Here is a 13516-nt window from a genome sequence, read left to right on the forward strand (position 1 = left end):
CTTAAGAGCCAGTGCATAGTAAGCAAGGGACAAATGAATGTTATGACAACCTGGGACAGCCAAATAAGCCCAACACAGTAAATGGGAACATACAACAGCTCCACACAAGGGAAATTGCTCAGCCACTCTTGGCAACACAAAACACTAGCAAAATTATAAGAGGAAGCTTTCTTCTTGTATGTGTCTCATGACCTCCCTCGTAACTGCTGTAATCTCAATAGAGGTTATAATTTTTATTTCAGGAATTTTATATTTATAGCCTTTAAATATACACAATCAGAACATATTTTGTGAAAACTGAAAACCCTGCTGCAACTGAAAAACTGAACCAAACATGGGTTTTATTCTGCTCTTTTTGAAACACAATATACCAACATTTCATACTGCACCTTGTTATCAAAGAGGAGCCAGCCTTCTGAACAGCCACCCTTTGGTGGTGGTGAAGTGGGAGCTACAGCTGGACGAACAGTGTTGTTAAGCCTTTCACAGATGAATAACTCAACACTGCCACAGTTGAGATCGTTCCATGTACCTGAAAGCAAATTAGAATGAAAGAAAAATGAAATGCAACTGAGACTGGGATAAAAAGTGTCCTTTCCTGAAGCAGATCTATCCTAGGAAATAGAGCTAATTCCAATATTTGTATTTCTCTGCCCCAGAAATAGAGTAATTTTTATGTATGTTCCTTAGAAATACTCAGGTTTCCAGCAAAATTCAGAATATGAATATTTTTGCCTGAGAACAGAAATATTTCAATATTGCAAAATAATAGCATTGCCAAAAGGGAGTTTTAGGTTCAAATGCTTAGTTCACCTCTCTAAGACCTGTACGATCCCTAAGTTCACTCTCTCTATATAAGGTACTTGGTCCTCGTTACCTGAGGCTCTTATAGTCTTCTGGGTATCTTTTCCCCCTATGGGAATCTGATGTAAGGATATAACACTAACATCATCATCCCCGTTTTATGGATCAGGAATGAATAAGAAAATGGCCTTCATTTCATTAGCTGTAGACAACTACAAGGTAATCCCACCTTATGTTCAATGTCATTATAACTCAGGGAAATTAAGGACATTATTAAAGATCTCCAAAAACAGGACATAATATTTACTCCGCAAAAGTGTTCGCTTCCTTCCATTGACCTCTAACAGAGCCTAGGAAGATTACCTCAGCTATAGATTTTGAGACTAGAGATGCTTAAAAGTAGAAGAGAGTAACTACTCCGAAGAATAAGTGCTTGGCTAACGTAGGCACAATTACTTCCAGCTCTCTCTATTACAGGATATCTGTATTTATTTTAACTAAAATAGTGTATAGCAGTGTTTAGTAATAATCAAAACCATGCCCAAGCCTTCAATTTTTAGGAACTGCAGAAATGATAACAGACAGCTGATGTCCCTGAGAGGTAGTCTTAAAATTGACAGAAGTTAGAGGAAAAAAAATACTGACTCTGTCTGCAGATAGTCTGATGCTTAACTGATTTGTTCATGTTGAAATTTTCTGACAAAGCTAGGAACCGAACTGCAGATGTAATCCAATGTGTTAGCTACATAGAGTTGAATTTTTTTAAAAGTGCATAAATGAAAGAAGAGGATATGATTTATGCTCTTTCCTATGCTTTTTAAACACTCTGTCAGGCACCAGCCTGCTCAGCATTATAACTCACCCAGCCTTGCACATGCAGCCCTCCCAAGCCTATGCCACACCATGCAGGCTGAATGTTGTTACAGCACACACCTGTTTGGGTATACATGACCACACAGTTCTCATCATTATTTGCAAAATTGGGTTCATTTGGAGCCCAGGCAACATAGTTCACTGGAGTTCCATCCATCCACCTGAAAGAAGTAATACAGGGCAATAATAATACTTCGTTGAATGAGTTAATATTTATTTGTAAAGGATGTATTAGAGCTTTGTATTTTAAGTTTCCTATAGCCTAGCTTACAAACACATGCTGTTCTCTGTTGAGAGAAAACCAAGACCATCCATTTGGAATTAGTAAAAAGTAACTTTGTATGTTTGGTCTGGACCAGATCTGAACTAACCGTCTCAACTGGTGGTCCCAGACTTTCTTGGTGTCTAAGCACTGACAGCCTGCAGGGAACACGCCAGCATAGCACTGGATGGACCTGGCTTTCTCTGAAGTACAGGAACAGAAACCTGAGCCTAATTTAGTAATTTCCTGCGTCCAAAACCAGTAATATGAGATCTTGCAGGGTAAGACAGAGCCCTGAACCACATACTGGGGACCAATTGGAACCATTTTGTTAAACAAAGGAAATCTTTAATATTATACAGCTATTGCTTTCAGGTGTACAACAATCATTTCCTAGTTTGGTGATTCACAAATTTTTTAAATTTTTTTTTTTTAAAAGAGTAGTCAAGAAAAAAGTGGAAAAGACTCAATGTGATGGAAGGAGGAAAGTCAAGTGGGGAATCTGCCGAGACTGAGAGACTTCAGACAACATCAGCTCCAGGGTAATTTAGTGGGTTTCCAGGTAGGCATCAACAGGATGCCTTGGTGCTTCTACTTGCAAATCTCCTGAGCCAAATAGGAAAAACCAGTACATAATAAACTGGGAGAAATAATATAAAGAATATAGTGGCACTGTCATCCAGCAGGGAGGAGGATGAACCTAGTGAGGGAGCAAGGGAGAACTGGACAAACAACATGTCTTCTGAGCAGTGGATGTGATGCAGAAAGCAGTAGCTCCAGGAGATGACACTATCCAGTTTTGTGGCTTGTGGCCAAGACAGGCATCCTAAGGCAACAGCAAAAAGACTGAAACGAAGAAGCTGAGACTCATCTGACTGAGCTTCAAATCCCAGAAGTCACTAGAAAAAGAGGCGGCGGGGGGCGGCAAAGTGCCACAGGAGAAATGTGTCTGTAACTCATCTAAGGCTCCAGGGGTAGTTTAGGACATTCCCAGGGCACTTTGTTTCCAAAGACATTTGGAGAAGTGTGATGACTCCGTGTAACCTGAAGCTGTCCTGCCCTAGGCTCTGACAGCACAACCATCTGGGAATTACCTGTCAGACAAGGGCTCTCCACTATTGATACTTCACCTCTAAAAACCACCCTGATGCCTCTCACTTCAGGTTTTGAGGGTTCTTTTTCTTTGATCATTTGTATATTCAGTAATGTCTGCAAGTACCATCTGGAACATCCTAGAGACCTCCAACCAATTTTATCTGTCATCTAACAAGGGGATGACACCACACCAACTGTGAGTGAGTATCTCAGCTGCACAATACAAAAGCAGAGTATAGAACCAAAAGAAGGGGAAAGAGAGAGTGAAATTATTAAGAGATAAATGCTCCCCTGAGGAGCAGAATCGTATTTTAAAACTGGATGTCAAGACATGGCTGTAGACAGGTTGTATCAGTCATTGAACTTCAACAGTCTCTTACAGACATGCCAAATACTCACATCTGACAAACTTGTTTTGTTTTGACTTACCGGAATGTCTTGTCAAGGCTCACGCTTAAGCCAATATAGAAGTTATTTCCCCAGTCTTTATAGAAAGTCTAAAACACAGAAAATAAGGATTTTAATGAGCTGTAAGAAAACAGATTTCAAATAAAATAAGCAAGCTCTCAAAAAAACACTTTAGTTTCAGTTGTAAAATTGCAAATTATGCAATGTCCGGGGATTTGCTGGGATTATGTGCCTGAACTGCAAAATGCAATTTTTTTTTCTCCTATTTCTAGTCTTTAAATTTAAAAAACAACCAAAAAAAAGGCAGAATGGCATGAAGAAGAAATGGAGCAGAAATCTGTTAAGAAGATAAGAACAACCTCTTAAGCAGATTATAAGATAAAGCAATATTTTTTAAGAATTTTAGGAAAACATCGTGATAATTTGCTGAAAGACTACAAGTAAATGGTGGGGTTTAGTACTTAGTCATGTGGAGGAAAGGCTGGAATCATATTTGGGTTTAATAGTAAGGAATTATTTCCAAAAGAGTATATCATCATCAAGTTATTCTTTTCCTATTAGAAAATATTCTGACTTAAACATTTTACTGAAAATCTGACATCTGTTTTGGCAAAAAAAGGGAAAAGCTTTTCTTGAATTCTGTGAAGAGAATGAGTTGGAAAAGAAAATATACACAGTAACTGTAGCTTTCAGATAAACACAGCAAGGTTTTTGAAATTTGCATCCTGAGAGTGTTCTTGAAAAGAAGCTGAGGATTTCTCTACATGTAGCAATTTATCAAAATAATGATTATGGTAAAGCTCCTAAGTAGATAAGCCCATAAAAGGTTGTACTGATTTTTTTTTTTTTTTATGTTGGGGACCGCTTTCTAATATTTCACAAGCCAGCTGAAAGAGATGCCTCAGTGCAGGACAGAACAGCACATCTTCGAAGTAAAACATGTTTCTTACGTATTTCCAAAGAAAATTTTTTTCACTTTCATTCTCAATAACAGCAAGATCACCACCATTCTTCTTGCAAAAGTCCCTGGCTTTTTCCATAGGCATTGGTTCCATGCTGAAGTAGTATTCCTTGTGATTATGTATTATCCAGTCATCTTCACTAACAATATATTCATAATCTGCAAGGTAAAACATTAATTTCTATTACAGACTGCTTAATGTCGTTATTGTGAATTGATTTCTGTTATTGGAAGTACAAGACTTACTGAACGTGGAAGTAGGCTCTGGTTTCAGTGGTACTCCTGCAACATAAATCAGTATCTGAGTATATTACGTTTCTCAGATAACTCTCGATTAAATATATTTATACAGTTGTTAGCATTTTAATTCCAAGTAATAAAATTAATCTTAAGGGTTACTCAGTATGCTTATTTTTGTCACAGAATTTCTCAGAATATCTGGAAAGAAGGTGTTACGCTCAGCAAAACACCATGTTATAGCTGATCACATGTTAAGCTTACAGAAACTATGCCAAACTTTACGTTGCTCTATTTCACTTCCTCAACATGCTGCATATACATCCCAAACTTACGTGTGTATCTCATGGATGAACCCATAGTTTTCAACTACTTATATTTAAATTAAAATTTATTAAGTGTTTTTTTTTGTGCTTGATGGCACAGATGACCCTAATACCTGCAGGTAATGTGATCTGACCTGGAAAGGATGTTTTTATCTGCCTCTCAAATTTTCTTAAGAAAGAAAGTTATCTTACCTTTTTTTATTTGGCAAACATAGTCCTGCATATGTTCACAAAATAAATCATTCCAGTTCATGTTATTGTAGCCATTAAATACACCACATTTTTCATTTCCATCATAATTGTTTGGTTCGCCACTTGCCCATTTTTCAAAATTTACCTATAGTGGAAACACAGTTTTGTTACTGTTTTCCTTTCAAGGTGAAATAATTGTCTTATATCGTCCTGTTGAAGAAGAATGTACTTCATTTGATTTCATGGTCTGTCTTGTGCTTTGATGACAGTCCTTGTAAGGAGAAGGACATGACCCTTGCATAGCATAATATATCAGCCATGTATTTATAAGCCATGTTAATAAGCCAAGAAGTTGTTGCCCTCTTTGTTACCAGGAGAGATAAAGTTCTCCTGTCAAGCTCTAGAAAGAAGTATCTAAGTACCATCCTCTGCCCCCTGGTTATCCTTCTCTGATGTTCCAACCTGAGACAATCCATCAGTGCTGCCATATGGACTTGGGCCTTGCAGACCTTGATCTACTTAAGATGGTGAGGGCAACAAAGCCTGGCTTGTGGAGACATACAAAATTATTTCTAACATTAAATGACAAATAGTAATATAGACATAAATACAGCCAGTTTTGCTTAGACCAAGAAAGATATTCCATGACCTTTGGCGTTATTTCATTACTCTAAATGTCATACTGTTAGCTGTAACTATGAAGTATCAAAAGATAAAAACTTGTTCCTAGAGTGGAATTAGGTAATAAAAAATAATATGGTCACTGCTGGCTTGTATAGGAGGAGTTGTGAGAGCTGCTGCCAACACAGACATGGAAAAGTAGACAAAAAGCTGGAACAATAAATTATTTACTCACTGGTGAGCCATCACTCCATATAAATCCACTGTCAGAGTCCAAGGCACTTAAACCCATCCAGTAAGATAAGTGAAGATATTCTCTGTTTCTGAATGATTATAAATACAGACAATTAGACACAGTGTGAAATAAAGAAGAATGTATAGCATATATTATATTATTCTCAGCGTTTTGATGCTAGAAGTACCATTTGAGACAGTCATATGAAGTAATCGTTCAATTGTCATGTAGGGAAAAACACCCTGGCACTGTATGTGGCAGGAAGCAAAGAAACACAGAGCTTCATGGGGAAGATCACGGGTGTCATACGTTCACAAGTACTGTGAACTTAAATGAAAATATATTTTAAGGTCTTGGTTCCACCAAGTAACAGGCATCCAAATTCAGACCTGTGTATACTCATAGGCTTGATTTAAATATTTATATAAGCACATCAATAGGTCAGGCTTTCCTTAGTCTCCCAATTTTTCCTCTTAACTAAGGAAGGAAAGGAGCACAAACTATTCTTTCAATCAAAATTATTTTATCTCCTGATCAGCTAAGAAGATCAGTTTTATCTCTTTGAACTAAACTTAGTTGAAACCAATTTTGGTGATCCTTCTTTCATTTTTGTGGATGTTCAGGATACTTCCATTCATAGCACCACTTCCCAAAGCCTGTCAAGAAACCCTTTGGCTCACCTCTTTCCACCCATTTCCTTCTGCCTCTTTGCAAGGATTTACACCATCTTTGCAAAGTAGAAATTGATCACCAGAAATCCTTTACGTCCTTCAGAAAGGTCAATTCTTATTTATTTATTTATATGTGTGTATATATATATATATTATTTATAATAAAATGTGATGAGGTTTAAATGATAGTCTATGCAGATACTTACAAGCCAGCTATTAGGTTTTGTTCTTCTTCACTGTGAATACATGCCAGATCTCCCCCGATGGCTCTGCAAAAATCTCTTGCACCAAACCATGTTTGCATTTTCTCCCTTCCTCCCTGAAAAATCTATGAAAAGTAGACAACTAAATACTGTGCTGGGTATTACAGAAATTTAGAAACAGAACTCTGGGCTTCTACCTTTCTTCTGGTCTCCTGCCCTCTATTTTTATCACTTACTATTTAATTGTGCAATCATAAGCCTGTGGTCATCTATCAAATTTTATTACTGCAGCTTTGCTTTCCCTACCATTTCAGACTCCCTGTGACTCCAAACTTCAGTTCAACCTACAGACGGCACCTTCCAGCACTTCCCAGCCAGCCACGCTGCCTGGAGACATGTTGCCACAGGCCACCTATCAGGCAGGCAGGGTAAGATGCACCTTCCATGCCTACACAAACGTATTCTCATTTGAAAGAACAAGTGTTTGCATTCAGACATTAAACACCTACTTTGAAGCAGGAGCTGCTCTGAGGAATGGATTTCCATCCCTCTGGGCACGATGGGAGAGGGGTCGTTGTTGGAGGAGGTGGGGGGGTCACTCCCTCCACCAGCTGCTTGCAGACAAACATGTTTGTTTCTTCACAGTTCAAAATATCCCATAATCCAGCTGAAGTTCCTGTTATCATCGCCACGCAGCCTGACTCCTTTCCTTCATGAAACATAACATTTTTAAACTTTATTGATACATGGCTGCATCTTCTCAAAACATGTGCTACCTGCTTAAGAGTAACCTGTCCCCACTGTGGATGCCAATAGCTCACAGTAATCCACATGCATTTCAATTAAATCATAAAAGAAATTTTATCAATTCCCTTTTAAATTATACTATGAATTACTTATCAAAACCATCAAACAACAGAGAGTGAATGATGCCGACAGACATATGCAGTCCCAGGCAGTCTACTGGAAGGAGCTACCACAATCCCTGATTTAATCCCTTTAGCACAAATGGAAAGTTGCACTGTCATTACTGCCACTTTATGCCAGAAGTGTTTCTAAACCACTTTTTAGCTTTCAAACTGTCACTTCTCGGGTCCCCAGAGCAGAAACTCGGTGGCCCCCATGGCACATACCTGGCATTCCTGCATTCCAGTGAGTGAAGGTGACAGCATCCCCACTGGCCCATCTGAATGTCCCCTGCTCCTCTGCATCTGAGAGACCAATCCAGAAATACCTTGCTGGATTGAATCCAATTACAGAAGTCAGAAAAGCTTGTTCATATCTGTGAAGAATAAGTACCAAACACATCACATTTTATCATAATTTGTTCATTTCTTCAAAGTGTTCATGGTAGCAAATCTGGTAAAGTTAAGGTGACTTAATATTTGGGAAAAGATAAGTATGGATTGAAGCAAGGGCAACAATCTTACTTTTAAAGTTCTAATTGTCACATAAATTGATTTTTATTTTATATTTTGGTAATGTAATTCATGTTTAGAATTTAGAGTGACTCTATTCATCTTTTCTACTGCACAACGAGCAACACAAGCCAAACAATGCTTGAGTTAATGCATATATATTATTCATTCTGTATAAATAAGTTCCACCGTGTTTTACTGAGATTTATGATAAGGTTAGATCTTTAAATTTTGTTACTCTGGGGGAAAAAAATAATCTACTTTTATTCTAAAAAAGGTAAGTTTCCAGATACGCCTGTTGCAAAGAAAAGGCTGAAAAGTTCAGATCCAGAAGAAATAAATAGTTCCACGTTTATCTGTTTATTTTTAGTTCAAAAACTTTTACAACAGTCTGGCAATCTGGGGTTTTGGGGAGGTTGTCTCAATTTTTTAGTTCCTGGAGTCAACAAGAGTGTAGGTGTGTAGTAGAGTAGAAATGGCTTGAATGCTTGTATTGATGACATATCATATTATATTGATGACATATCAAATTATCATGACATATGAAAGCCCCTGATGTACTTTGTCATACTTCTCCAGTTCTACCACAAATTTTCCAGCAAAGGAGTGATGCCATGCTAGACACTATGTATAACTAACTGCAAAGAGATTTCTATTTGGCCCTTCTGTCATGGTTGCACGTATGAAAGGACAAGAATAATGTTTCCATACCTGTCTCTCACAGTAGCCAAGTAACCTTTGTTTTCTTCACAGATTTTTTTTGCTTCTGAAAATGTTGCTGGTAACTGCCCCACAGAGTAACAGTAAAAGCCGTGCTTCATCCAGCCCTGTCAGTGTCAACAGCAGAGATGCGCGGGGGGCGGTCAGACTGCACAGCACAGTGCACTTCCAAAAGCCACATTAATACCACACCCCAAGTCAAAATTCATCTCCAAAGCCATGAGAAGAAACAAAAAGGATAATCAAACAGAGCTTTTGTAACCTCAGCTCTTAGTCTTGCCCCTTGATAAAGGACACAGGAGGAGTCTTTGCGAGCAATGAGCTGGGGCTATGACTCGGAGCTGGCAAGCACACTCACAGCCACTTTGCAACTCCTTGTGTAATGCCTGCTCCACCTTATTGTGTAAGTGTAGCTGTTGCAAAAGGCCACACACAATCTGCAAAACAGTTGGCTCAAATATTCCTGCCTCCTGTGGCAGATTGATTGGATGGAGCAGGCTGCACACAACCCAAGACCAGTGAGTTGCAGCATGAAAAAATACTAACATGCTCTGCAGAGAGTGGCTTTTCTGGGTGAGGTGACCAGTTCTGCACTTGAAGAGAGCTGAGTGAAGTGCACGTGTAAAAAAGTGAAAAACAGAAGTCAATCTACATTTTGATTAAATAAAGAAAAAAATTCCCCGTTAGTCTAAGTATCAGTATATACAAAATTAACAATTTTCTAAGGTTCCACCAAGAACAGTCAAAATAATTGACTTGTGGGATACCATCACAGGAGTGAGAGTAAGATGCAGTGACCTTTTGGTACTTGTGTTTTAAACTTACTTTTTGGCAGCCTGGGTAAGTAACCTCGCCTTTGTCTGATTCTTCTGCCAAAGGTTTCCTTTTACAGATGTAACCAAGTTTCGTTTCACAAGCGCTGTCAGCCCATGATCCATCCTGAGGATGGTAAAGAAGAAACAACAAAGAAAAGTGAAATCTAAAGAAAATCGATCCAACAGGAATATTCACCATCCTCAGAGAGAACCCTTCTCACTTGGTATGGCTAAGACTGTTCTGGCTCTCTTCCTTGCCTGGCTGCTTTCTCCAAAACTCCCGAATAAAGAACACAATAAAGACAATAAGGGCCACATTTCCTCAGAGGTGGGAGGATGAGGGTTGCGTGTATTAAAGATTCAGTGGCTGATGAGAGCAGGAAAGGAACATGCTGTTCCACTCTATTCTCACCAGCATGGTATTTACTATGTTCATATAACCAGATGACAATAGCAAAGAAATGCTGGATAGACTAAACACAAAATATTAAAAATGTATTGTTTAAGTCTTTTTCCATAGTATTATGGTGCATCATTTTATGCTGAGCATAAAGCAAGATAGAATTTTTTGTACCTAATTTTTTGTGCTTCCAGTAATATGAGCCTTCAAATTAGCTCTAATAAAACTGTATTTTAGGTGGTTTAGGGGAAACATGAGGAAGTCCCTGCTCCAAGAATCATACTATGCAGCTATAATCAGCTGATGTGGGTGACAAGTTACTTCAACCAGTTTCAGGTGGGTGATTTATCATAACTGCATATCTTAATGATATGCATATCATAACTGCAACTCTGATTTGCAGAGCAAACCAAGTCTCAGTCCAGTGCATTGCCTCTGGTGCTCCACCATACACCTTCCTACATCTGGTCTCCACTCTCCCTCTACACTAAGATATTCTGAATTAAACCAAGTTTATAAAGCCCTTTAAAACCCTTGTCATTTGTTTGTTTGTTTGTTTGTTTGTTTTTGTCACCAATGTTTTCCTTTTGGGGGGGACAAAGGACAAAAAAAATGAATAAATTGGGAGAGAGATTTTTACCTCCCCCTTCATAACAATGCAGTCTGCTTTATTTGACGTGTGGGTCGGCCCTCCGTGGTGCCATTTGGTATAAGTCACAGGTGTCCCATCACTCCATTCAAAATACATTTGAACCCTGAAGTCATTTAGACCAATCCACAGCTCATCATCTGGTTCTGGGAACACAAAGGTAATTGTAGTTGTGAGTATGTCTTAAAATGGAACAATCACATCTCACACCCACTCTTGACTGAAGAAGGGCTTTTTAAAAACATTTAAGATCATGGTTACAATGATTATATGAATAACAGCAACAGTATAATTCCAGATCAAAAAGTGACCTGCAGGAATACTCACTGTACCCAAGCTGAGACACTGTGAAACTGTATTCCTCAATATTATGAATACTAGCCAGCTCTCCATCTTCTTTTCTACAGGAAGACTGGGCTTCTTTCCATATTTTGGGTGTTCTGTAAAGTCTGTAGCAATGATCTGCATAGGCCACCCATCCTCTAGGGCACTTAAAAGTCTTTAAGTCACCTAAAAAAAATATTTCAAACAATTAATGCATAGTCCTGTTCAATGTTTTCTTTTAATCAAAAAGAAAATGACCTTTACTGACATGAATTTGAAATATTGCAGTGCATACTGGCAGAGGAGAGAAGCAAGTGTCTGAGGATCACCAAGAATACAGAACAGATTAATACAACACAGTTGTGCTGGGAGCTATCAAAAAAAAATTTTTACAGGATTAAATAAATGTTAAGTAACTTGGCAGGTGAACTTGCAGGGCACAACTCTGTCAAATCCCCCTCAGAAGGGCTCTGGGTACAGCCACATTCCACAGAAAAGAGCCTCTTTTCCTACACAGGGGCTTTATCTTGGTGACTTTAGGATATTTTGCATATTTTTTCTCTGGAAACACCAGGTGCTTGGGAGTGAGTTGGAGCTCCTGCACAGCCCAAATCATATATCAGAAAGCCCAGGCGCATATATATACCAGACATCAGAAATCCCAGCTGCACAGAAATGCCACACACTTTGCTCAGCCGCTATTTCTTTGGTGTGAATTTAGCATCGCCAACCATCTTCCACTGCTTTGAAAGTTCACATGGTCTGCACCCACGCGGTAAATGGGAGAGGGCACAATGTGTACCCAGCGTTGGCATGTGATCAGCCACACTGTTCAATGCTCCCTGCACATAGTTTTGACCAGCGCAGACTTGCATTCCCCTAAACAACATCCAGGCATGGTTTGGAAGTCAGCATGGGTCAGAAACCATTCCCAGTGAGCTGTCTGGATACAGCCAGAATGTACAGGATAGAGCTATGATGTGCCATTCATCCCTTGAGCCAGAGAATAATCTTATATCTCTGTATATATGTAGTTGAGGGACTTATTGGGGATACTTGCATGCTGGGAATTCCCCGATGAAGTAATAGCGCACCTTTTTCTTGACGTAGATAAGACCTAGTCTGCCCCAGGTGGAAAGGGAGCTCAACTGGGAAAAGGTGCCAGCCCCATATTCTGAATTTTTCCTTTCGGTATAGAGTTAAAAGGGTCAGAGAGAGCAGGGAGAGCATGAACTCTGGCTCACATCTTTTAGCAGGGCACATCTTTAGTGTATTTTTTTAGAGCATAGGATATTCATCAGTATTTTGTGGTCCGGATAACATGTCTAAACACTAATGATGCCTTCTTTGGTACCCTGGGATCTTTTCAAATTGATGAACAACATCTAGACATCATCTTTAAAATGAGCCAGAAAATTAACGTCTTCTTAGTGTTTGACCCAGGTCAATAAGTATAATCCTTTTGTTTTGAAAATATATTGTCATTTCATACACGGCATCCTCCCAGTATTTCTCACTGACTGCAAAAATAGCCTTATTTTTTGACCAACTTACCTGAGGCAATAGTGGAGGAATCGAAGGAGGAGTTTCTCTTTTGGCAGATATATCCCAGTTTCCGATCACACACCTGGTTTTCCCATTTGCCATTCCTGCCTTGGAAGGTCCCACATATCTTTCCAGATTCCACAGAGGGATTTCCTTTAGGACAGAGGCACAGAATCCCTCTGTTAACACTGAAAATGTTCACCTCATCACAGGAGGGAACGCACGGGTCTTTTTCAGCTGCAAAGCCACTGGTGTATTTATTATTTAGAGTGATAATTCCCAAGAGTGGTGACAAGGGAGCACCACTGGGATGGCCGAGAGGGCCAACATTTCAAACATAAGACTTACCCCTCCTCTCCCATGCACTGCTTTAGAAGAAATTCAGTGTGTTTGAAGTACAGCAGCACACAGAAAAAAGCTTGCAAAAGTTCATCTAAGACACAGTTCCTTATGGGGTGGTAGTACTGCAAACAACTCACTGTCCTTTACTGTTGGACATTGGACATGAAATGCATATTGAATTCCATGAGAGTGCTCGCCCGTTGGATTCCCCTGTAGCTACAACTATTATGAAAATAGGTAACATTGCCACATGCAAGATGGTGACTTAGATCCTAAGAAAAGAGTGGAAATTTATTAAGACAAAATATAATGGCTAAAAGTCAAAAGCAGTAGCTGAGAACAAGTGAAAATATTTTTTTATGCACTGTTTCTCTTTAATTTTTTAACATGCCTGTTGATAAAATTGTAGATTAAA

General features: G+C 38.9%; 1 protein-coding gene across 1 annotated transcript in view; it reads right to left on the reverse strand.

The window, feature by feature from the left end:
- LOC119146877 (macrophage mannose receptor 1-like) overlaps nt 1-13516 on the reverse strand; it is a 33675-nt gene that overhangs the window by 14528 nt on the left and 5631 nt on the right. The window contains exons 6-20 of the mRNA XM_037385212.1: nt 12769-12912; nt 11218-11400; nt 10882-11036; nt 9852-9965; nt 9018-9133; nt 8022-8170; nt 7398-7597; nt 6892-7013; nt 6015-6102; nt 5159-5303; nt 4650-4685; nt 4393-4562; nt 3464-3531; nt 1738-1838; nt 390-532 (exon numbers count right to left, since the gene is read on the reverse strand). Coding sequence (XP_037241109.1) covers nt 390-532; nt 1738-1838; nt 3464-3531; nt 4393-4562; nt 4650-4685; nt 5159-5303; nt 6015-6102; nt 6892-7013; nt 7398-7597; nt 8022-8170; nt 9018-9133; nt 9852-9965; nt 10882-11036; nt 11218-11400; nt 12769-12912 — 1934 coding nt within the window. The remainder of the gene's footprint in view (nt 1-389; nt 533-1737; nt 1839-3463; nt 3532-4392; nt 4563-4649; nt 4686-5158; nt 5304-6014; nt 6103-6891; nt 7014-7397; nt 7598-8021; nt 8171-9017; nt 9134-9851; nt 9966-10881; nt 11037-11217; nt 11401-12768; nt 12913-13516) is intronic.

Source organism: Falco rusticolus, chromosome 4 (assembly GCF_015220075.1).
Source record: "Falco rusticolus isolate bFalRus1 chromosome 4, bFalRus1.pri, whole genome shotgun sequence".
NCBI classification, from domain to species: domain Eukaryota; kingdom Metazoa; phylum Chordata; class Aves; order Falconiformes; family Falconidae; genus Falco; species Falco rusticolus.